A 25,557-nucleotide genomic window follows, 5' to 3' on the forward strand; every position below is an offset into this window, starting at 1 on the left:
TGCTTAAAGGTAATATACAACATTTGCAAACATCAAAAAACAAAACTACTAAATTATTATGAAAATATAAAGGCTCACTTGACTGTAAGTGAATAATAGTCTCAAGCATCCTGTGAAATCATGGCACCTGGTGTGCTGCCATTTTCAAGCAAAGTGGAACTTTTGTATCAATTTCCAACGACGGTTGGCCGACCAACACTGGAGGAAAAAACATACTTTTTTTCAAATACACTGAGCCCCAATTTAGCAAAGTTACTCAGTCCACATTTTGTTTGCAATATCAATTTCACATCCATGAACGGGTGCAAGCCAGCTAGTCTGGTTCCCTGACCTGGCAATTCCCTGACATCTACTGCTCTGTTTCGTCTGAAGTAGGGTCAGGAAAACCAGACTTCAACAACAGCATTTGTTTTCTTGGTTTTTCTAGCATCTATGAACAAAACACTTTAAACAGAATAGTGTAAACAATATTTACTATAAAATACTAACCCCCAAATCCATCCATTTCTGAACATATAGCACAAGCAAATGTTGAATATTACCTAATTAAACTAAACGAAATTGAGAACCAACTAATATGCTCATCATAATACTCTGACTAGGGATAGCAGGGAAACTTCTTACGCAAAAAAAATACCCAGGGAGATAAAATTGACGTCCATGTATATTGTTGTTTTATTTCAGTTCTTTAAAATGCTGGAAATGAGCTTGCTGTCTGGCGGTGCACTGGTGAAGATGGTCCCCACGAACGTGTGCGTGCCCCACTCCGAGTGCCGGATGCACTTGCAGCATCCCAAGTCTTCAATCTCGAAACCCAGAGAGCGAAACCTCTCGTCCGTCTCCAGGAGGGTGGTGTTTGGGTTCGGGTCTCCGAGAAACTAGAAAATCAGGAGGAAAAAAGAAAAGAAAAAGTAGAGTAGAAATGTAATAAAGACAGGTGTTAGCTGATTTGTATTAGAAATCAGGGTCAAAGGTCACGGAGCTGCTAAGCACATGAAACATTTGCTTAGCGAAAAAAAAAACGGTTACCTGCCAAAATATAATGTGAAGTCTATAGCTTGTGACTGGTTCCCAGCTCATTTCTGCTAAGCGTGTAAATATGCTAAGTAATATTTTCTGTGTTACAACTCCATGCAATTGGGCTCACAAAGTTTTCTGTCAAAATAAAGGTGTGGTTTCACTTTGTGTGTGATACATTTATTCTGATGTTGCCAATTTTTTTCTAAGTCTATCTGTATGAGTTTTCTCGCTGCTGTCTTGTGCAGGATTTAATAACTTGCCGCTACGATTATTTTTGGCAAAAAAACCACCATTTTTTAAAAAGACAAGATACATTGTACATGTACATGTATATTGGCCAAATTTTAAAATTAAGACTAGTTAGAGTCATTTGTATACTATTTGTATGATACTTCTGACTGTAACTTCATATTTTGCAACACCCCGAGGCCCCCCATGGAGTGACATTTGCTACGACAGGCCGTGTTCAGCGGTCAAGTTCAAGTTCAAAACACTGTGTGTACAAAACCAAAGGGAACCACTGACGTGCATTCTGTCCATCACTGGAGACTCAGGGAAAGCTTGACGATTTAACCCGTCACATCCCCCACCCATACCCTGCGAATGCACATAGCCAGATAGCGTTTACAACTGGTTACTATCAATCCTGAGCACAAAAGTTAGTGCATTTATGCATGCATACGCAACATCCTGTTGTGTCAATGACCGAAGCTGTCCTGTATTTTTTTTTCCTTCATCAAAAATTGGTCACCAAGGTCATGGGATATGGCTACATAAGAGGACGTGACATCCATGTCAAGTTTAAGTACACTGTTGAACAAACTCAGGATAAATAGTTCCGACAATCTGACCTACAAATTACAGGCTTGCAACAGGAATTTAGAAGGAAAAAAAACGAGCAAATTCCAAACTGAACACAAGACTTTGTACAGTGTTTTTCAATTTGTAATGGCATTCATGAGAAGTAAAAAAAAACGGGGAAATCAGCGGGTCTGAGGAAAAGTTACATGCCGGAAATTGAGACCTAATCCCCAATCTTGAGAGGAAACGACTGTAGGAATTTTCATGGATTGTCCATTAAACTTAGGGTAAAAGTTGTTTACAACATCAGAGTTTACGATGTACAGACTTTAGGGTTTTTTTTTACTCTTGAGGCTCAGGTTTTTAAAACTCCATTTTCTTCCTTTTTTAATGTTCCACCATCTGCTTGTTCAGTTGTTTCACTAGAGTTTCCCATAACTTCTATGGTTTCCATGGGTTTTAAAAACATGCCAGCAAGTGGTCGATAACAGCCCACGCAGCTAGACCGCCGACCCACTGTGTCACCACGGTGCAGTTGACTTGTCTTGCGATGGGACACTGCACTGAGGTCAAAGTCATGGGGATACCAAACTGAACAAAACTAGTTTCTCCATATCCATTTGGGGTTTCCGTTTATATTAACACCAAACTGACAAAACTCAAAGTGAAAAGAGAGTTTAGATGCTTGATAACTTTTTGAGAATATCAAGTTTCAAAATTCTGTACTTGAATTTGGACCAAGATCTTTTCAAAGTTTATTACCGGTTTCACATTTGGCATAATTTGTTTTGTAAAGGTCTACGGGTGTGGTCTGTGACTCATATCCTTAATTGAGAATGTGGATCAAACGGACAACCATTTCAATGGTACGGAAATCAACTCGGTGGACATGGACTATCAAGGGATTTTCAATATTACAAGCAATCAACCATGACGTTTGCTGAAGTTGTGTATTTACCGTTCAGGCAAAGAATTCTCAATGAAACTCAAGTGAATTATCAGCAACAGAGAACAAACAATGTCAACGTTCCAGGAAAGGAAAAAAAAATTTAAGTGGATAAGTCCGACCGGAAATTTACACAAAGGAAATAGGCTATAAATTTGACAATACCAAAACTAAATACTGATACGTAAGCTAAGGATTGGAGATCAAGTTTTTCCAAATCACCAATCAGGCCAATGAACCACCAATATTTCTGCTTCTGGTTACGCTACCTACCCTATTTTGACAGGGTCTGGGCCCCGACCCTAATTTTTTGGGGGAAAAATGAGAGAAACCCCCCAAACCATAAATTACTAGCTTTTACCCTTGACTACACGCAAATACAGTACCTACATAATGATCAACACACAAAAAAATTGCCAAAAAATCGTAAGCACTTCTTGTTTTTTGGCTTCTGTAAGCCATTTTGGTGATACAAAATGTCACAATGAAAAAAATCTTGGAAAAAAAAATCAACAGCCATTTTGGGAAAAAGTATAAGAATACTTTCCCTGTCATTAAAAAAAAAGAAAAGGCGATTGCTAAAACAAAATAATTTTTATTTGGCAGGTTATAACTACCAGAGATATTCAAAACAGAAAAAAAGAACAGAAATTTCTTTCAACTTATCATTCAATTTGTCCATTGAACTTTGAACATTATTTACTCACAATACAAATTTACTAAGTACATACATGTATGTATGCAACACACTGACTCTGGCCCCTGGCAAATGAAACCAAAATTTTCCATCAAAGGAAATTAATTTGTAAACACATGCGTTTATTGAATCTTTAATTTTTAATCACCTATGTTTTTTCTAGTTTTCATTCAACAAGTAATAATTGGTATTATTGGTATACAAAGGCAAACAAAACTAGGAAACAGTGGTAAAAAAAAATCTAAATCAGAAATGGGAATTCCCTTTAAAGATCAATATTCATATTCTTCAATAGATGGTATTCACACCAGGGATTATTGGTAATAATCTGCAGATGTCATATCTGGATAAATATGGAAAGAATGTACCCAGTGTGTAGCAAGATCCAGATAGCCAATCAAATGGCTAGCATTGGCAGGCCTTAACAAATACCCATAGGGAGGGGCCTTGACTGCTGACTGTGCAAGTGTAGTGTGCGGTGATAAGGGCCCTGTCATGTGGACATTGTGTGTGGTTTACTTGTACTACAGGATGACAACTGACTGTGTTTAGTCACCAAGGACAGAATGAATAGGATTGAAGCAAGCAGAAAATATACTTCAGATTTCCAAAAGGAGTCTACTTGTTCGTCTAAACTTGCAGCCAATTTATGAATTGATTCCAATTTGAGCACCACACAATGAGCACTGTTCATCTTTGGGGTGTTAACTGCTTCTTCTTTGGATTTATGCAAGAAAACGTCGTTAAATAAGGTAAGGAAATTTACATCACTTAATTTGTATTCCATGTGTTTAGCTATTGCTGACAGCACATGATTTTTTCAAACGAAAACACAGTGGCGTTTCGGCATGTTTCTAGCCAAACTTAAGTTTGATCTGGGAGGTAACATGCCCAAACTCCCCCCCCCCCCCATCACCCCCAAGAAAAGGCTTTTCATCTGGGTCTATTTCCCCTAAAACCAACACCCAAACTACTCCCCCCCATTAACAAATTAATTAGCTTATCATACTACTTACTATAACATTTAGAACCACAGCAATATTACAAAATGTAGTTGTTGAATTATAGATTTATAGATTTGTACATTCGAGATTCTGTTTTGGATACCTACGATTGTTTCACTGACTGAAACAGAGTTTGAAATATGATTTTTTTTGTCAATCAGAACGGAAACTGGTACTGCCTTTACAAAAACTGTGCATATTGCCTTTAAACAAACAAACAATACAATACAAAGGAAGTTAAGTCGCCTACGTGGATTTTTACATAACCACACATGTGTGACATGACTCGGAATATGCTCAACGGCACGTCACCAAAAAAGGCATTCAAGAGACAATTACGGGGCATTCCATTCACAATGTTGGGGTCAGTAAGTTGCCTCTCATACTGTGCCAACAGGAACGTTCAGCAAAATATTAACATGGTAAACTGCAAACACTATCAAAAAGATTGAGTTATGAGCATGAGGATTGGCATGCGACAGTGGTGACACTAAGGGTGGGGGGGGGGGGGAGTTGAGGAGGGGGGGGGGAGTTTCCCCCTCCACCACATTATCTGCATGGAGATTAATTCTGTTTCTTCCCTTCGTTGTTCAGAATCAGAACTATTGCATTACTTGCGCCTTGGCTTTGGAATTCAAATATTATTTTTATTTCCCCCAGAAAATATTTCTTGCCCCCCCCCCCCATTAAATTGTAGAATCTGGCTTCACCACTGGGGATCATTTGAATCCTGGGTTTTACCTTTCACTGAGGTTATTTTATAAAACACTGTATATTTAGTATCGTGATAAATTTGGTTACGAATGTACCAAAGCAAGTGCTGATATAAAATTTATGAATTTTTTTTTTTTTTTTTTTTTATAACTTTCCTCCTTTTTTTCCTTTCCTTTTCCGATTTCTTTTCCGAAGTTTGTCAAATTTGTCTTGGCCCTCAAGTTTGAAATCTTCTTGAATATTCCAAACTCCTATGTGCAGTAACAATTGAACATTCTTGAAAACATTGCAGACATCAACTCAAGTCCGACACTCTTTAAAATACTCCACGATCTACGAGATTTATTGTGTACATTTTCTCGATTGAGCTATTTAATACTTAAAGTCTTGTAATTTTACTACATGTGCCCCCCCCCCCCAAAAAAAAGTGAAAGCCAAAAAATAGAGTAATGTTGGAATTTCCAATCCCTATAAATTGCTTATTTCAAAACACAAATACAATTTCCCATTAATCAGTTGAAAGGCACACAAAAACCACACAGAAGGTTCTGATGTAAAACGAAACCAAAAAAAAAAAAAAAAAAACCCCAAGTCACCGTTTCTGATTTTAAACAAACACTCCACATTAATGCCAATGTTTGCTCACTCCAAAAATCATATCCAAAGTTCCACTTGCAATGACCTTTGGACTGTAATTTAGAGTAGAAAAAAAACAACTCTGATTCTGCCAGGCGAGGCTATGTTAAGCCACACAAGGGTGGGTCTGCATAGAATGCGTGTTAAGCCATCTTTAATAATAGGACCATCCCATTCATTGCTAATTGCTTATGACAGGTAGCTTGGGAACGCAAAGGTACGTACAGTACATCGTACATGCAGATCTAATGCAGCGTTCACGGATGTCCACGCACAGCGTCCGCAGCTGTGAGGGAGTTGTTCGGAATATTGGTCTTCACACTTTGACACATGTTCCCTGAATCCTCAATTCACTTATCGAATTGGACTAAGAAAAGTATACATACATCTACATGTATTCAGATATTAGATAAGCACGGGTAAGTGTGGACATTAGCGAGTAAAAAATTATGAGTCTCCAGAGGATTTGCAACAAACCTGAGTTCAGTTAATTTGAACTGATACATGAACATGAGCTGTAAACAACTTGTAGACTTATATACAACATTGTATGTAGTTGCATAATTCAGTTTTTGCTATCTTTTTATTTTTTTCCAGTGAGGCAAAAAATGGATGGGAAGACAGAAATTGCGGAGACAACCATCTCAGTTTGTCAAGACACTGACTTGAAAGAGCAAGTCTTGGTGAGTAATGCCACCAAACTATCATCCGAGATGGGAGAGGATGTGAAAGGAGAGGCCAAGGAAGCCTTGAGGAACTTGGAGCAGCTCCACGAGGAGATAGGGAGACGGGAGCGTCAGCTGGAGAGCAACGTGGAGGCGACTCGGCAGGAGGTGATGGCCTGCTTCCAACGCTGCCAGAGGAAGCTCAAGGAACGAGAGGAGGTTCTGCTCTCCAAGTTGCATCAGGAGCATCGGAGGCTGAAACGCTCACTTCTGGCTCCAAAACGGATGGCCCTGAACATGAACCATGCCAGTCTAAACGGTGGCATGAGGACGATCTCCGAGGGCGAGCATGGTGATGAGGGTAATGCAAAGATTGGAGAGAATGGGGTTGACGCGGTCGCCCAGGCAACCTCACAAAGCAACCAGAACAACAACGGCGCAACAGACCTTGACAAAATGCTCCCAGCTTTACACAAAGCTCTTGAGCTGGCCAACACTCCGTTCCACCTTTCACGTTTTGATGAACGTGTTCTGCAGCAATTTGATGATTTTGTCGATCACCTTGGAACGGTGTATCTTGGAGATGCAGACCCATCTCGGACCATCATCAATGCGCATCCAGCCCTGGTCCTAGCAGAGAGCACTGCTAAAGTCAAAGGCTTGAACCAGAAGGGAGAAGAATGTACGGGCGGCGGGGCTGACATCTGCGCTTCGCTGGAGGACCCAGAGGGGGCTGTAACACCCTGCAGAGTAGAAGACTGCATGAACGGCATTTACAAAATCATCTACACTCCGCAGAAGGTTGGCCTTCATTTCCTGAGAGTCACAATAAGTGGGGATCCAATCAGCAATAGTCCACTAGAGGTGGAGGTGAAACCAATTCGCCTTCTCCCCAACAAGGCCTTCATTGGTGGAAACTGCACTGTTGCAGTGGAAATGCCACGTGAGTACAACCTCCCCTGCGTGGGGAAAGATGGCAAGGACCTCGGGAAGACACAGAAGCTCTCCCTTCAGAATCTCAAGATTGCCATTCTGGATCCTGAAGGGGAGGACGTGGAAGGATCCGTCGTGGGATCCATGAAGCGGCGCGGCGTCATCTGCACCTACACCCTGAAGTACAAACCGAAACAGCCTGGGTTCTACGAGATCAAAGTCAACCGGCTCGGTCAGGACAATGTCCTGTTGGCTCATGTCGTGATGCCAGTCAGTGAGAAAGAGCAAATCGGCCGGAGGGGCCACGGGAAGGGCCAATTCGACAACCCAACAGATGTCCTCATGACTTGTGAGGGGGACCTGATCATTGCAGACACGGTCGAAAATGAGCGTGTGCAGTGCCTCAATTCCGAAGGCCAGTACAAGTACGATTTCCCCTTCCCTGGGCAAGAGCCTGTACTCCTTGCAGCCAGCACCACCTGCCTAGTTGCTCTCTTACTCAACGCAAAGCGGGTCCAAATCCTTACCCTCAAAGGAGAACAAGTCCTGGAGTTCGGCCATGACGAGTTCAAGCAGCCGTATGGCATTGCCATCAACTCAGACAACAAAGTCTACGTCAGTGATCGCGGGGCACATTGCATCTTTGTCTTCACCCCGGAGGGCAAATTCTGGAGGCAGATCGGGAAGCACGGATCAGGTCCCGGCGAGTTTGACTTCCCGAACTACATCTTCATCGATCCCAGCGACAATGTCTTTGTGACCGAGGCCAAGAACTGTCGCGTCCAGATGTTCAAGGGGACGGGGGAGTACACAAAGGAGATACGATCCCCGGACAAGCTGCCTCAGCCTGGTGCCATGGTGGCCACAGCTAGTGGCTATCTCCTAGTACACAACGAGTCCGATAACCGGGTCCAAATGTTGAATCTTGACACCGGGCGGTTCGTGGGGAGCATCCTGGTGGATCTCATCGCGCCGTATACCCGACGGATTGCCGTGACGAAGACTGGATTTCTGGTGGCTCTGGATATGAGCAGCCACTGCTTATGGAGATATCCCATCCCATTTGAATGAGCAAGACCTGGCTTACATTGTGTTTAGTTGATTTGGATCCTAAAGTTTGACAGCTGGTCAGGTGGACAGTTGCAGCTTGACCATTTCAGACATCAGTGATATAACCCACTGACTTTTTGGGCAGAAGGTGTCAACAATGGAACATCATAATAGTAATTTACATTTACATAGTGTTACATACTTTGCTGTGAAATAGGGCTGTCCATTTCCAAATAATTTAGTATTTGATACCCGAAATTGCCTTTGACCAAATATTCGCATATTCGAAACTGCTAGCTGCATCTACGTGCTGCGCTGGTAAAAAGTACACGAAGAGCGCACCAGTAAAAATTGGCGAGCGGCAAACGATATTGGGCGCTGGAGTGTGTCACAGCATCTACAAAGGGCTTTGACCTTCTTAAAGGATGTGAAAGATGAACCGCCGTCGGCCAAAAAAAAGGTTACCGTTGATAAACAAGTTGACCAAAAAAAAGGTTACCGTTGATAAACAAGTTGACCAAAAAAGGTTACCGTTGATAAACACGTTGACCAAAAAAAGGCTACCGTTGATAAACAAGTTGACCAAAAAAGGTTACCGTTGACAAAAAGTAGCACCTGACAATAAAGTGCCGATAAAAGATATTCGAATATTCCGTTGATGATAGAATATTCGAGTATTCGGTATCTTCAGGGCAGCCCTACTACGGAAAATCCAAACTGTACATTTGAGGCATTTGTGTGCACAAACATATATAGTTGAATGATTTAGGCCTACTTTTAGTGCTGTCTTGTATTCCATTGGTTTTACACTCTAACACAATTTAAAAAGCTCAGGAAAAAATATGAAAAAAAAATGTATATACTGCAAATTCACCAGCAGGGATATTATATACTGCAGAAACCATATTGTACCATAGAAGTCCACCCTGTATAGCAGCTGATGTTTTGAAACATAATGTATACCACAAAATTTTACAACTGCTTCTGGCATTCAGTTTGACTTTTGACTAGAAACTATTATTTTATTTCATTCAGTTTTCTTTTTTTGTTTGGAATTCGCCCAAGAAGCAAACCACAATTGTTTTCCGTGAAAATTTTATGTGCTATGAAGTTATCCCTCAGCACCAATGTTTTTCGGAGTTAAATTTCAACATGTTTCGAGGAGTGTGTCCTCCCCCACCCTATCCCAACAAAAGTATTCAATTTATACCCTGCGCTTTATACAGGAAAATTAACTTTTATTCCCTTGGATCCAAAAACCTTGAAACAAACATGCAAACATATACTAGACCGGCCCAAAATTTTAACAAGGCACCGTTCTCTAGCCATAGTAAGCAATAATGGCACACCTTGCAAATAATTTCCCTATAATCTGCTTTGGTATCTAAGCAATTCTCAATAACCCCAGCCATCTGTACTTATGAGCGTGCTTCTCATTATAATCTCGTATCACGCAAGAGCTCTGCCAAGCACTCCCATTGCAGGGCTACTGATATTTGCTTATCATTTTATGAGGCTTTGCCTAACATCAATATCCAGAAAGGATTGATTGGATTTTAAAGGGGACAACTAAAACCCTTTTGTTTTTTTAAATTTTTTTTTTTTTTTTTTACAATATCCACTGTATCACTTTTGGACGATTCTTTAAAATTTGAACCTAAATAAAAATATTTTGGCAAAAAAGTGTTTTATGTGATGTAATAAAAATGATTAGGCCAAAAAAATAAAAATAGTACTGCTTCCATTTCCCTACCTACCCTATTCTGACAGCCCCTACCCTAATTTTTTTTATTGGAAAAATGAGGGGAAAAAACCCAAAACCATCACTTTATACCTTTTACCCTTGACTACACGCAGACGCCTCCATATGATCGTACACAAAACAAATTGGCCAAAAAAAAGTCACTACTTTCCTACCCTATTTTTGAATGCCATGTAATCAGAAGCAATTTTTTTTTTTTTTGGCCTTATTGTTCACTAAGGTGTTGCTAGTAAGTAAAGATGCAAATTTCTTAAGAAGTTTCATAAGTTGGTCTTTCCGTGCACAAATTAGCATCATTTTAATTACAAAATGTCACACACGTGACTGATCAAAATGTCACACACGTGACCACAGAACAATTCCCATTTAGTAAAACTAAAGCAGAGGGTGAACATTGTTAAATGCATTCTGTAAATCACAAAAGACCAATGTCCTTTTTGTCTTCAATTATCATGCACTTTCAATCTTTGTATTGCCATTATAAATTGTTTTAATTCTTTATTTTTATGCCAATTAAAGTTTCCATATTCATGAACAAAACAGAGATGTTATCTGAAAGTAGAGACTTTAGTGTTACAGCTGTTAAAGATAAAAGGCTTAAAGCTCTGTTATTTTTCAAGTTAATTTGTGGTTTTGTTGTGTTTTTTCCATTAAAAAATGCATGCCATTTTTGGAAAAATTTGCGAATATACCGGGGTTTAGTAACAATTTCTAAAAGAGTGGTTTTTCTGAACTGATATCACAGCAACAGCGCCCTCTATCATCAAGAAATAGTTAATGAGGAAACTTAATCAGGTTGCAGACCAGTAAAAAAACTGCCATAGACCCCAGTGATAAACACGCCCACACTTCCGAAATTCAGGAAAAATTCTCGCAACTCTCCAAGCTGTTTGAGACACACATCAAATTGAAGCTTATTTTGTCATCTTTCCTTTTCTGTTCAATGTTTTGGGGGGTTTAACCAATGACTTTTGGGAGAAACTTCCATCCAAAGATAATCACCCCTAAAGGTAGTTCTGTAACCCATCGCCATTTTGAAAAAAATGATGCCTGCGCTCCGGGCAAAACAGAGCAATTGTAGGGCCCAATTTCATCAACATTTCACAGAAATACGAGCTTGCAGTCCTGCGCATGGCTTACACCCTTCTTTTCTACAAACTCTAAAGTTCATGGCCCACAAAATGCTTCAATATTGGAGCATTTGATGGCGGACAATGATTTGGCCGGCCTAGGCAAATTCGAGCCTATTTACTGGCCTACACCCATCTTCAAACAAAATAGCTGTGCTACATTGTAGGGTCATAAATTGACTTAACATCCCAGCAATAGCGCCCTCTGTTGTCAGGAAAAAGCATAGACATTGTAAACAGCACTTGACAGTTTCACATCGGAAACTTTTAAATTAAATTTAAAAGTTCAGGAAAGAGTAGTGTACTTACAGCTTGGCCCGATAAGGGATCGATAAAGTCAGCCCAGTAACCGGCGTCAGAAAGGACCCTGCACATCTCCTTGGCACTCTCGAAAAACTGCAATCAAGCAAAACAATAAAATTAAAATATACTTGTATTTTAAAATATAGTAAAATGAAAGTGATGAAAGGAAGTGGAAACCAACGTTGCCAAAGTAGCACAAAAGACGTAAAAACCACACATTATGACAGATGGATTTTTGAGGCCTAGCAAGGACTTGTGAGGACTTGTGAGGGTTTGTGAAGAATTGTGATGGACTTGTGAGGACTTATGAAGTCTAGCAAGGACTTGTGAGGACTTGTGTGACTTTGTGAGGACTTGTGATGAAATTGTGAGGACGTATGAAGTCTAGCAAGGACCTGTGAGGAATTGTGATGGATTTGTGAGGACTTATGAAGTCTAGCAAGAACTTGTAAGGACTTATGATAGACTTGTGAGGACTTGAGGGTTTGTGAAGAATTGTGATGGACTTGTGAGGACTTAAGAAGTCTAGCAAGAACTTGTAAGGACTTATGATAGACTTGTGAGGACTTGAGGGTTTGTGAAGAATTGTGATGGACTTGTGAGGACTTATGAGAACTTATGAGGACTTAAGAAGTCTAGCAAGGACTTGAGAGGACTTGTGAAGATTTGTGAGGACTTGTGATGGACTTGTGATGAAATTGGGAGGACGTATGAAGTCTACCAAGGACTTTTGAGGAATTGTGATGGACGTGTGATGGATTTGTGAGGACTTGTGAGGGCTTTGGAGAACATGTGAGGACCTGTGAGGACCTGTGAAGTCTTCAAAGGACTTGGGATGGACTCAATAACAATGCTGCGAGACCGAGCATCAGTCTTACATTGTCCATGAGTTCGTTTCTTTCCTCCTCCACTTCATTGCTCCAACCCGTCATGTTGTTCTTTGTCCTCTGGCAGAGAGTCACCACGGTCAACTTGTCGGAACTCCCCATCTGTACCCCCGGAAACAAGCCCAGGAATTCTGCAAAAGAATCAGGGTTATAAAGTCTGTTAAAAAAAAATGTCTCCCCCTACAGCCAGCCATTAGAGTAGCATTAAAGTTCCTTAACCGTGAACATTCCAAACTCCTCAACAAATCCATTACAAGTTTGGTCGGAATTTTGGAAGTTGATTGCAACAAAAACAAGCAAAACACTACAGGAGATTTTTCTTACCTTTCCTGAGGTTTTCTGGGCAGTCTTGGGCGATGCATTCAAGGGCCTGAGGATGGTTCTTGAAGGACTCCTTGTCTGTCTTCGCTCCTGGGAGGTCATGCTCCTGTAGAGTAGTACAACAACCAGAGAAATAGCAAAATGAAACTGAGCCACAAATATTGAAAACAGTTATTTTGTTAACCCTAACTCCCTAGGCATTTTTGCCAGGATGCAACCTCAATCCTTCAAAATCCTCCAACTGCCTCCATGTAAAAATTGCATACAGACTCAATCCTCCAAAATCTTCCGTTATTTCTTGAATGTGGTCCTTGGAGGGTGACCACTGCCTCAATCCTGCAAAAGCCTCCGGCAATCACTGTCAATATGTTGAGGCAGAGCCAGTGACACCCTGGAGCAGTGCGGAGGATTTCAAGTATAATCTAGGCCTGAATTTATGCATGGCAGAGTATAAACAACACAAGGTCTGGCCCAAGACCTTGACACAGTGCATCCTCCAAAATCAGCCACAATTTTTGCCATATAGCCTCAATCCTGCAAAATCCTCCACTTTGAAACAAGAATTTTGGAGGATTTGGGAAGGTTAGCGTTAACAATAGTTTCTTGATTAGGGCTGTGCATCGGAACCGGATATTCGAGTACCCGACAATGTCAGGAATCAGTTCCATTTTTACGGATCGGGTATACGGAAAGACCTTTAAAAGTTACTTGGCAACTTCTCAGACAATGAAAAAGAAAGGTTTTGAATGTCATTTTTCGGGAATGTTTAAACTGAAAACCAGGCTACATGGAATTTACAAAACAGATGTCAAATTTACGACTCTTGTGAAAGTTGCAGTTTTCACCATAACGCTATAAAGCTCACACTGTCACAGTGACTGTACACACATGAATTGCTGCATTGCGCCAATGTGGTAGTATTATTGCGCGGACCTTTATGCACAATCTGAACAGAAACTTCCGAGATCTGAATTTTGGGGTTGGATTTCTTTAACGGATATCCGGGTACCCGGGTACCCAAGTCTTTTATCAATCGGGTACCCGGTTTCCGTACTACCCGGCAATGCACACCCCTATTCTTGACCCTACACTAATAACGAAAATGCTTCATAACCCACCTCAGAAACAGTGTTCACAAACTGAGCAAGAATGCTGGCATGGCGGTCCTGCGGAAGAGCTTTGGTGAGGATGTCGGGAACCGCCTCGCGGGCTACCGGGACAAACGAGGCATTAGCCTGTGATGCCAACCCCGTGTTGCCGGGCAGAGGGAACTGGTGGTTGGGTGGGCCCAGTGGTCCCAGATCGGCATCGGAAATGCCCGACGAACGCGCCTCAAACTGGACATCTGCAGAATGAAAATAAAAGAGCTGCTTATTGGGATTTGGAATTATTCTGAGCAAATTTATCTGCTAGGTAAATTCCTTGGGGAAAAAAAAATCAGTCACATTTTAGTATTAATGGGGTACAAAAGCTATGCTTCACCCTATACTAACGTTGTTCGAGTACAATGTATGTATTTATTGTGTTGATTTATGATAAATGTTGGTTTGAATTTAATTTATATCCAATATAATACATATAATTATAACATTAATTTATATATGAAGAACAACGTTGAATAAATGTCTAGTAATGCATAATGCATGATACATTGGCTGGTAAGCGCTTTGTTTTCAGCAAATCTGTGATACTTAGCAAATATAAGATACCATGCACCCTCAATCAGGTCAAAGGCTCAGTATTAGGTTGTTTTGCCCTTCACTGGCATGATGCCATAAAGGCTGAATACTCAACATTGTCCGAGGAGTTGCGAGAAAAAAATCACGACCTCCTGCTTACTAGTCTAGATGTCTTACCACTCGATCACCGGGTTTGCTGACGTTTGGCTGGCTAGTTTTACCCTTAAGGTTAAGGAGATTTTGGGAATTTTGCGAAGAGGATTTGGGAAGGTTAGGGTTAATTAACCACAACATAACAAGTCGTGATATGATGTTTTTGGTATATTAACAAATTAAGGTTTATGGACAAATCAAAATAACTCTGACTTATAAATGCTTAATAAAGCTGTGAAACAGAGAGCTCTTTGAGGGTTCAGCGAGGTTTTTTTTGGGGGGGGGGCAGCCTGTATTTAGTGATGCCAAGCACTACAAACCTTCAGCGTTAGGTTCGTTTCCGGCACTGCTGCATGAGAAGCCTGCTCTGGGTGCGCAGACGAGAGCCGCTCGCTGCTGAAGTGACTTCAGACCCGGCAGGTAGCTAACAAGGCGAGTGCGGCTTAACAACTACAGGAAAGAGAACAGAAAGTTGAGATAAGGATGTAACCGATGTTTACTAAATAACAGGTATTCTTCTGATGCACGTTGGTAAAGTTGACGAACGCGCAGTGGAAACCACGAGTATCATGACCCTTTCAAGCACGCTACGTGATTTCTATTCTGCCCAAAAGCCGTCTGACTTTTGCCCAAAAACCGTCCGACTTTTGCCCGAACTTACAGGATAACTGGACCTCTGAAGGTACAAAATTCAACATTTTTTTTAAATAAGCAGTTCACGATTGGTTTTGGTGATTATAAAGAGACGAAATAGATTTTTATTTGATTTTAAGCTACCCTAGCAACGGACCTTTTCCACACATTTTGGTTTATCGGTTTGTGTGGCTTAGTAGTACTGAGTACGTCCAGTATTTAACCCACATTTATGGGGCTAGGCTTCACTGAGATGATGAAAAAAAGTAAAGTGGAATCACAATGCAATATTCTTTCCTTAAAACTTAAAACTAAAAGCACTTACTTTGGCCATTCTGGCAGTTGGCCTATGTGTCATCGGCAGTGAAGATTGGGAATCCACAACAATGTCAGTTAGTTTCTGAAATACGATTACAAATGAGAATGAATGTTGAAATAAAGATTAGAAAATTAAACTTAATTTTAATTTAAGTTAAAGGTCGAGAAACGTCATAAAATTAAAAAATACCAGCGTTGCTGTTGAAATCCCGCTCAGCCAGGGTAAAGTTATCATCCGGAATGTACCAAAAGTTATAAATATGATGAAGAAACACTATAAGTATTAGTCCGAGTAACTTGGACCCAACTTATCGCCTTTTTAAAAATTTGGACATGGTCTGGCGATAGTAGGGTCCAAGCCCATTCCTCGACCTAGACAACACAGTCACTGACAGTCCCAAAAACCAACATTTTCCAACAAAAAACATCAGATTTCACCTTCAAAACGGCCTCCAAATTACTAGATATGTCACCTGAGGTACAAGTAGACATAGATGATTAAGATGGTTGTACTTAACTTTACTTACGATCCGGAAAAAAAGTGAAATTTTCCGTTCAATTCTGGAGACCCCCTCTGCCTAGGTTGTCGTTGTTGTGCTCACGTTCAAAACTGCATGATAATGGCGTCTGACCTCGACCTCATGCAAATGTGGTGCGGTGCGCTTGCGCATAATGCACTGCATGCATACACGGCAGATTCCCCTGCGCCGCGCCGACGACTGTTTCCTGATGTAGAGCGCTGTGTAAGTTCGCGGTACGCCTGGGAGTACACCTCTATGTTCCGACACCCCTATGTTCCGACTGCACATATTCCTATTCCTATTCCTAACCCTAACCCTAACCGGGGGTAACACAATCTAGGTTGTCGGAACATAGGGGTGTCGGAACATAGAGCAGTCACCGGCCCATTGACTTCGTGCAGGAGGTCTGACTACATTGATGATGATAGTATAGATTGTGTACACAACCGCTGAATCGGCGTTAGGTTGCAACATTTTTTTTCAATAAAGCAGAAACCACTTACGTCTGCTCCTACTTTACAGGTTTCGGTAAATACAGTCGGGTTTTTACTCATTTAATGCCTAAGTTATACGAGGCCAACTTGCAACAAATATTTTCACGTACAACTAAAAGTAAGTAAATTTTATAATGTCAGATTCTCGGACTTCCTCTGCAGTGCGATATACGTATTGGGGCCGCTTACAAAGGAACCAGTCTAAGAGGAAAATGCACGTACGGTATAAAGAGCGCCCTCTTGGGACGGTAACAAACTGAAATTCGGTCATGACCAAAATCCTCAAATTGCCCGGCCGTGGCAATTCGAAAAGCGGGGGAAGGGGGGGGGGGGGGGGCTGGCTGGACACCACACTATACTAGGGGCGCTCTTCACGATAAAAATGTCATGATGTATACTCGCACTTACATTTTTAAAGCTTTTGTACTTTGTTTTTGTCTCATCACAAACAAGTGGGAGGGGCGGGGGGGGGGGGGGGGACGTGATTCAAGTGCCCATCCCCCTGGTCAAAAAGTGGGGGCAAGGGGACATATCCCCCCATCCCGGGCCCCGGGATTTAGCCCCTGATTCCACGTGTCGGCCTGTGTAGTCATGGCCAAATCGAAGCACACTCTTTCGATTCAAGACAGCAAACTGATCAAAATACTGGTTAACATAAACAAAATCCTAAATGCTTGAAGGCTTTTAGGTTTCGTTTTTGTTGTTGTAACAACTCCTTGTGAAAACATCACAGCTGAAAATACTTATGTCCCCTTCCCAAATAGCGGGCCTTCCTCCATGGGGTGACTGACTGTCCGACGTCATGAGACATGAAATGTTTATTTTTATTGTGAAGGTTCTCTAAACATTATACCAGTCGTTTTTGGGGAGCCTTCATCTGTCAACAATCCTATAGATTATGTTCAACACAAATATACTTCTTCGTAAGTTTTTCAATGCCACTGTATGCAGCCTTCAAACGGGCTGTAGACAATCTTGACAGAAAAAAAAAGGCATTTAATTTAAAATAGCTAATAATGGAGCAGAATGATCACGGTAGCCAGCATCGAACCTCTCGTTTTTGTAAAGTAATTAATTTGCTACATTTAGATGACAAATTGCCGCTTGTCAAAATTGAGTAGTTCAAATATGGTAACACAAATGAATTCAATACAATGTTTATAAAATCGTAACTTGGTTTTCAATTACCACCGGTGCGTTCATATAAACTTGTTCTCAACTGGCAACTCTGTTGAGAACCTGGCAGAAAGGATCTTGGTAAGTTTATATTATACGAATAACCAATACCCGTAATGTTGACAGCCTAGGCTGTCCATCACCACCCTCACTGACTGGATTCGTGTGCCAGGGAATGTCAAATGAAATACAATCCAAGCCTAAATAAATAAAATTAAAACGCAGCAAGCAAAATATCCTCGCGGTAAAACTGCACCTTGAGTATTATGTGAAGGTTATCGAATGTTTGGGCGTTTAGGAATGTAACATGACGACTATAAAAAATCGAGTAAATCTGGTCACGCCTGACTAAAATCCTGACAGCTTACTTGAGGTTTTTTCTTACATTGTCTGCCTGTCAGTGAATGAATAAAGTGGGACTGACGGGGATAAAACCACACAAAGCGGGGCTCATCGCGCTACTCCGCCTCGACCCATTCATCGCCGTCAACAATACCGTTAACGAGCGTCTGGGCACGGGTGATTGACAGTCGCGAGCCCCGCTGACTGGGGCTGATCCCTCGTAAAAACTGACTTACCTTGTGTTTTTTTGTGTAAGGGCCTGGTTTATACTGGGAGTCTGGGCCAGCCGTCTCACGCCAGTCAAAATGAATTCAATCAAGCTCGCTCTAGTTGTTTGTTTCACCAATTGATTTTTTGGGGTATTATCTTTACGGGGCCCAGGGAATTTGGTTTATGGGCACGAAGCAGTCAAAACTGTTGGCAGAGGTTAATTCAGATCATTCTGAAGAGGAACTTCGACAGAGCAACATCGCATTATAAAATCCAAATTCCAAGTCTGGCAAAGTTGAGAACATAACAGCTTCCAATTAGTTTTAATTTTTTTCAAGAAATCAAAATAATCTTGCTCTATCGCCACCATGATGGTTCCATCACTGAACAGCATCATTGCTTTTGGCCTCCTCATCTTGCTGACCGTATTACCAGCCGTCGAAGGGTACCTCTTGGCCTGGGCGTACGGCAGACAGCTTGCCAGTGGCTCGGTAGAGGACGATGCCGCCTTAAATCACCCGAGAAACGTCTACGGCCGGGACACATCGTCAGCCTCAAGAACGAGGGATGAAAATGGAACTTCAGAAGACGAGGTAGCCTAAATTGTGATTTTTTATTTAATTTTTTAAATTCCAAAGAATCTTTAGTACAATAATTGACAGAATAGGGAAGCAAGATACATCAGGTGGGGATTTTGTTTCAACTGAGAAAGACACTACGAGAGCAAAATCGCACTAAGTAATGCTGATTTTTGGTTTTATTTTGACGAAAATAGCTCAGGGTGTGCAAGAGCGACAAAGCCTGTGGAAGGGGATTCTTTTGCGATCGTCACTACGGGGAATGCCTCCCTCACCACCAGGAGCTGGAGCCGTGTCGACGGGACGGACACTGCGATCGCGGGCTAGAGTGTCGCTTCGGTACCTGCCAGGAGGCCATCAAATCCGGAAATGTCGGTGAGTTAAAAAAACACACCTAGTATAGCGAGACCAGAAAGCTTTTTATTTTGCATATTGCTTTTTAAGCGTATCTAAGGCAAGGGAAAGTGGTTTTAGCCTACTTCGTTAAAAAAACGTTCTCCTGCTGTCTTAATTTTATTAAACTCTGAACATGTTGATTGCTTAATTTGATTGACGGATTCAGAGAAGTGATTTTCTCTGTCGGTCAACTTCCAACTTATGTGAACAGACTTCATCTCATTATCAATAATTCTGGGAAGTAAATAACAATTTCAATTATTTGCACCTTGTTTGGTTCCTTCGAGACACGTGCAAATCATCACCAATTAGAAATGTCCTTGTGCACCCTCGCACACATAATCGCAAAGATCTTGGAAAAACTCTTCTTATTTTTCAAGTACTGCTTGGTATAGGCATGGATGGCTGCATCCCTTTGGCCTCCTTGCTATAAACATCCCCTCCCCTCCATTGTTGCATGGATTGGTGGGGGTATTGTTAGGGGGTGGGGAGGTGTGGCACCCTGTTGATATTCTCACTATAAGTCTCTCCATCTCTCTTCTCTGCAATTAAGATGTTCTTGTCATGCTTGTCTCCTGTCACGGCGTTGTCTTGATTAGGATCTAATCCGGGACACCAGCACCCCTCCCCTGTCCCTCAAAACATATGAGGAAAACTGTCTAGATTTTGTTTGTCTTCTCATAACGGCCACTTGTATGGTGTCTCCCTGCACATTTCCCTAGAAAAACACATACACCAAGTGTTACGGGGAGCTAGCTCGACCTGGTTAATTTTATTGCCAGTTTTCAAACTAATGACTGGTGCGCGCTTTCACGTGGACGCTCAGCACTGAATACCGACACATAAATCAAACTGGTCAAAACGCAAATTTGCATATACAGCGTAGAATGGGAGAAAAAGCTAGGTTTCCGTCCTTCTTGCATTAACCAGCAACAAGATATCACGTCACTGTTTCAAGAGGAGAGGACACATTTCTCGATCTGCAAAATTGAACTTTAATAATGTCCCCTTAAAATTATCTTGCCTTTTCTTCCCTATAATGGCTAGTCTAGGGTCCCATTCCCAGCGTTCTATACACAAAACATCAACAGTGTCGGGGTACTGTGGTCTAAACCATTCTTCCAAAAAGATAACATCCAAAACCCAAGGGTAGTATTTTGGAGACGACAAAGAAAAACCTGCACAAAAAAAATATCCGAGCAAATAATCGGAACACACAGCGAGTTTTTCCGGGGAACACACACCGTGACGACTGTCACCACTTATTGTCATGTTTTTGTCTGTGGAGATGCCTGGCACGCAGCTACCCGCTGCGTTCATTGTATGGGGTCCCCCGGGGTGTGCTGTCATTAAATTTGACTGGCAGCTACCGGACGACTTAAAGTATGTCCCTCCAGTCAAAAAAACATCCCTGGTCCCAAAAATCTAAACTTGTATGGCTTCAAAGCTGGGACACTGGGGACCTCCAGCATTATTTTTGATTCTTCGAAAACGTTTATATTTGAATCGTTCCAAAACTTGCGCATACAAAGCTTTTTTTTTTAAAATAGACCAGATTTTAAATATTCTTGGATAAGTTGTCATAACTAAGTGTTGTAGGATGTCAGTTTCGCGTTGTTAATTTCAACTGCATAAAATTACTGGTAAAGATAAGTACAAAAAAACACAAATCTCTCTCCATTATACCACCCATGTTGCATTTGGGTTAGGTCCAATCACATTTGCCTTATTTGGATATCATCCAATAGCAGTTGTCGTATCATTTTTACGGTGTATCCAATGACGGTGGTCGTACCAATTGAAATTCATCCAATAGAAGTGGTCGTATTACAGAATCATTCGCGTCAGTCCCAATTAGACTAATCACCGCAAACCTGACAAACTTATCCTTGAAATCCCTTCATTCCGCTCAGAAATCTCCACTGGGAAAAGATTTAGACTGACAGGCCCTGTTGTTCGTTCCCCCCACAAAAGGAAAACACCAACCTGACAAGTTGAGCCACTAGTAATTTGTCAGTCTTTAGACAAACACGAACAATTGAGCTCCTTTTTTTGACGGGGTGGCGCGATTTCTGCAATTGTATAACTAAGAGCACTAGCTGTTTGTAAAAAGTATCGGACAGTTCAGGAAGAACACATGCGACTGTGAACCAGTTGGTTCACTGCATCTGCAGGAGTGTAGAAGTAAGATGGAATGTGACAGCCTATGTCAAATGGATGCAATAAGAGAACATTTTGAAACAGTTTAAAGGACGTTTGTTTAAAAACATGGCCTCCAGTATTTGGCCCATTTTGTTCGCCCCATTAGTTTCTTAACGCTACATTTCTCATTCGACGGACAAACGCTACTCAATCTGATGTAAAGAATCCATTTCAGAAGACATGAGCTGCACGAAAGCAGTTCGTATTTAGTTAAGCCACTGAAGCAGAAAACAATTCGGCCATCTTGCCAGTAAAGTTTTCTGACGTCATGCTCATTATACTGGACTCTTCCATTTTTATCACTGCAGGGGCTCGCTGCAAGAATGACAAGGACTGTGGCGACACCATGTGCTGCGCCAAGCAACACGGCGAGTCCGTCTGCAAGGCCCGGCTACCCCTCGACGCCAAATGCTACGTGCCGGCTGGGGGCGTGGAATACACGATTGACAGTATCTGCCCGTGCATGGACGGACTGACATGTAGGAGGACGCGTGAGAGGAGAGAGTAAGTCAGACAAACAAACAAACAAACAAGCAAACAAAACCCATCAAACCAACCGACGAACGAAAGACAAACAAACCTGCCAACAAACCAAAACCCATGAGCCAAATTACCAAAGTATTCAGAAAGTCAACAAAGAACCCTTGAAATGACATGTAAATCACGCTCACTAAAGTCTGAGGAAGTTTATTCTGATAAATTGCATTCCTCTGTTTCCGACCAAAATGACCTTTGTTTGACCCTAAAAATAAATCCCCAATCGACATTTTTCAAAACAGTGTTACAACAAGAAGCAACAGCGATATATGTATTATGTGCCTACCGTATATGATGTCTGTTATTATATAATTAATTTCATGCTAATTTATGGTAATTTATGGTAATTTTCTTTCAGGGAGGAGCTTGTGTGGCAGTTCTGGACCGACTACGACCACATGAGATGTTCGCCTATCCACCTCTCGCCGCATGACCAATGATGACGTCATTCTGACGTCGCAGGATACGATCAGTCTGTGTATGTCCAATTGAAGATAGTCTTTTAAAAAAAGTTTTTTGTAAATACCCATCTATGTATGTGTATATCTAGCTTCCAAAGTTTTTGGACAGAGAATTAACTTCAAAAGTTAAATATTGTATTAAGTCCCTTTCTCGCATTTGCTTGTCACAAAACACACACATTGACTATAGGGGAAGTGTGATTAATCATTTAAAAAAAACGGTCGAATTGTTCCCCTTTTATACAAGCTTCTAAAATCTTAACTAAAAATATGCTTGAAGCTGGAGTAATATTATTTATTAATGATTCTTTTGTACCAATCATTGAAAACAAAAATCTCATAGGAAATCGATGTATGCAGATCTTAGTTTCTCAACCAAAACATTGAAGTCAACTTACCATGGCGTAAGCCCATCACGGAAAGAACTGAGATATACGCATACATATGCATTTTACTTATAGGGGAATCGAACCCAAGACCACACAGGCGTTGGCACTTATATAAAATGTGAATTCCATTTGGAGGACGAAATTAAGGAACATTTTGGACTACTTCGAAAATTTCAAATGTGAATAACTTTTGAGAAGGGCTTACTAAATTTATAATTTAACATTATTGTATATAGCTGTATTATAACAACCATGCCATCCATTTTGATGTCCATACTTATACATTGACATTATATGCCAAAAATAAAATGGTTAAACACAAAAAAAATACAAATTGGTCTCGTTTTGAAATGAATGGTCGTTTGTTGTCGAATTGACGGTTTATTCAATTTATGGTGTTAAAGACACCCCCTCCCCCACCGAGTTTCAAAATGTTTGAAATGGGTACACTTATTAAGGAAGTACATGTACTTGAAATGGTAAATCTCCTTATTTTTTACGCATCGCCATTACTCGACCCAGTTTGAAGTGGGTCGACAACCGCATTTCCTAAAAATACACCTATAACATCGGTGTGGTTTTGCCCAAAAATAAAATGGCGGCGTCCACACTGGCAAATCTGGAAGTAAAAATCCAGCATATTTTCTCTACTGTCCAAATCTCCTGCAGAACAAAAGAAGTTAGACATGTTTGCCATACTCACCTATGGTGAAATACAAATTCAGTTCGTATTCTTGTTCGTAACTTTCGGTACTATAGGAAAGAAATTATCCCATGTTATGGGTTGCAGGTGTGAAAATATTTTCCAGCAAGCAACGTCGACTCTTTAGTACGGAACGGCAGTGCAGTGGGATAGGTACCAACCCTCCTCGAATGCATGAATGACCGGGTCACGGTTCCCAAAAATTGCTCAAATTCAACTGAGCCGTGACCAAAATACAAAGAAAAGTGACAAGCTAGATCCTATGAAGTATTTGTTTTGCATGAGACTGTTTGAGACTATTATTAAAGAAACTTCAGACCAACAAGTGTGGGCTGTGTGCCAAAAAAAAAAAAATTCTGCCAAAAGTCCCTTCTGCTGCGCTTGTGATGTCCGACTCTGCTGCGGCGTACTCACGACAAAATCGGGCCCACGTATGACCAAATTTTCTGAATGTTTGACTTCACGATGAAACCACCCTTCGGTCCCAACTTTTAGTTGTAATTTTTTTTCAGTACAAATACTTTCCCAACATCAGTCTCTGCGGGAATTTATCAAAACACGTCATTAAGCGCGCACTTGAATTTCAAACGCAAATATTGACTGGTTCCCTCCCCCTATAATTACATGCAAATCAGAAAAATTGAGGGGGCCGGGAGCCAGTCTAGACGCAGGCAGCGATTTGAATGTCGTAAAATCGCAACAGTAAAGTTGAGAAGAAAATAAACTTCAAATCTATCACCACAATTTTTTTTTATTATTATTTTGCCACAGGAGATTGGCCTACTACAATTTCAAATATTGGTTTTATATAAAAATCCGTTCCAAAATATAAAAAACTGAACTCATATCAGCGTGCAAACATAGTACAGATGCATACTTAGAGTGGATACAAAACTCACATTTCTTTTGGAAAGATCAATAAAAACAAATTTATGTAAACATATTTTTAAGGCAAAAAGTAGCAATATGGATCAAATTGGTTGCAGAAATTCAAATGTAGGTTTCTAAATCCTAAGCGTTTAGCCATATCTTTAGCATATTGTTTTATATTGCGTTATCATTTCAACAATAGTACGTCACATTCTTTCGTTAATGTTTTTAATCTGGTTTCATACTCATTTGCCACCTAAATCGTACAATAAAGGATAGACCACAACCTTAATTCTGAAAACAAAAAATACACTGCCAACAAGTTCTAAAAGTGCTACTACATCCGAATAAGTGCATAATAATGCCAAACCCATTATCGGGTTTTGCCCTTTAACGATCATTTGGCACTCCATACTCTGTTCCTTCCAAGAGTGTTTTGAAACATTCACAGGCCTGCATGGGTGGGACTCGAACTCGCGACCTCCTGCTTACTACAAGGGCGGATCCAGAACACAATTTTGGGGGGGGCCAAAAAAAAATGTGGTCCCCCCCAAAAAAGTGGGTCTCAAAAATTACGGCGTGGGGTTCGGGGCCCGTGAGGGCCCCGAAAAATTTTTGGATTCTAGATGCTCTGTGGTGCGATCTGAGGCAATTTCTGACCACTTTAACCAATTTTTTTTGAGGAAAAGATGGTGGTGTACTCATTGCCTGCCTTTATTGCGATGTCACATTAAAAAAAAAAAAATTGGTTTCGTTTTGGGGGGGCCATGGCCCCCTTTGGCCCCCCCCTGGATCCGCCCTTGGCTTACTAGTGCAGATGTCTTATCACTCCAAGATGTGGTCGTTAGAGGGCAAAGCCCAATGCTAAAAATTCAAATACCAAAAAGCAAAATTCAACCACCAATGTGTTTCAACAATTTCGACTTGCTGTGAGCAATTACCAACCGAAGTGTCACAAGTTTGTATAGACCTTGTGTGTGTAGGCGGGATTACAGGGCAATGGGTCTGTATCGCTAGGATAGGCAT

General features: G+C 41.1%; 3 protein-coding genes across 3 annotated transcripts; 2 read left to right on the forward strand and 1 right to left on the reverse strand.

Annotated features, from left to right (window-relative positions):
• Positions 1–364: 364 nt before the first annotated feature.
• On the reverse strand, positions 365–16,823 carry LOC119745923 (methylmalonic aciduria and homocystinuria type D homolog, mitochondrial-like). Its single transcript, XM_038222600.1, has 8 exons — positions 16,677–16,823; positions 15,660–15,734; positions 15,022–15,151; positions 13,988–14,214; positions 12,873–12,975; positions 12,540–12,679; positions 11,668–11,754; positions 365–878 (listed from the first exon to the last, which is right to left on the reverse strand). Exons 1-8 carry the CDS (start codon positions 16,725–16,727, stop codon positions 681–683), a joined length of 1,011 nt encoding a protein of 336 aa, XP_038078528.1. The 5' UTR covers positions 16,728–16,823; the 3' UTR covers positions 365–680.
• On the forward strand, positions 3,985–10,157 carry LOC119745921 (E3 ubiquitin-protein ligase TRIM71-like). Its single transcript, XM_038222599.1, has 2 exons — positions 3,985–4,216; positions 6,416–10,157. The coding sequence occupies exon 2, from the start codon at positions 6,427–6,429 to the stop codon at positions 8,485–8,487; it is 2,061 nt and encodes a 686-aa protein (XP_038078527.1). The 5' UTR covers positions 3,985–4,216; positions 6,416–6,426; the 3' UTR covers positions 8,488–10,157.
• A 1,639-nt stretch (positions 16,824–18,462) lies between the features above and the next one.
• On the forward strand, positions 18,463–23,286 carry LOC119745558 (dickkopf-related protein 3-like). Its single transcript, XM_038222002.1, has 4 exons — positions 18,463–18,988; positions 19,171–19,348; positions 21,880–22,075; positions 22,467–23,286. Exons 1-4 carry the CDS (start codon positions 18,764–18,766, stop codon positions 22,546–22,548), a joined length of 681 nt encoding a protein of 226 aa, XP_038077930.1. The 5' UTR covers positions 18,463–18,763; the 3' UTR covers positions 22,549–23,286.
• Positions 23,287–25,557: the final 2,271 nt, after the last annotated feature.

This window comes from Patiria miniata, unplaced genomic scaffold (genome assembly GCF_015706575.1).
Source record: "Patiria miniata isolate m_02_andy unplaced genomic scaffold, ASM1570657v1 HiC_scaffold_7, whole genome shotgun sequence".
Taxonomy (NCBI): Eukaryota; Metazoa; Echinodermata; class Asteroidea; order Valvatida; family Asterinidae; genus Patiria; species Patiria miniata.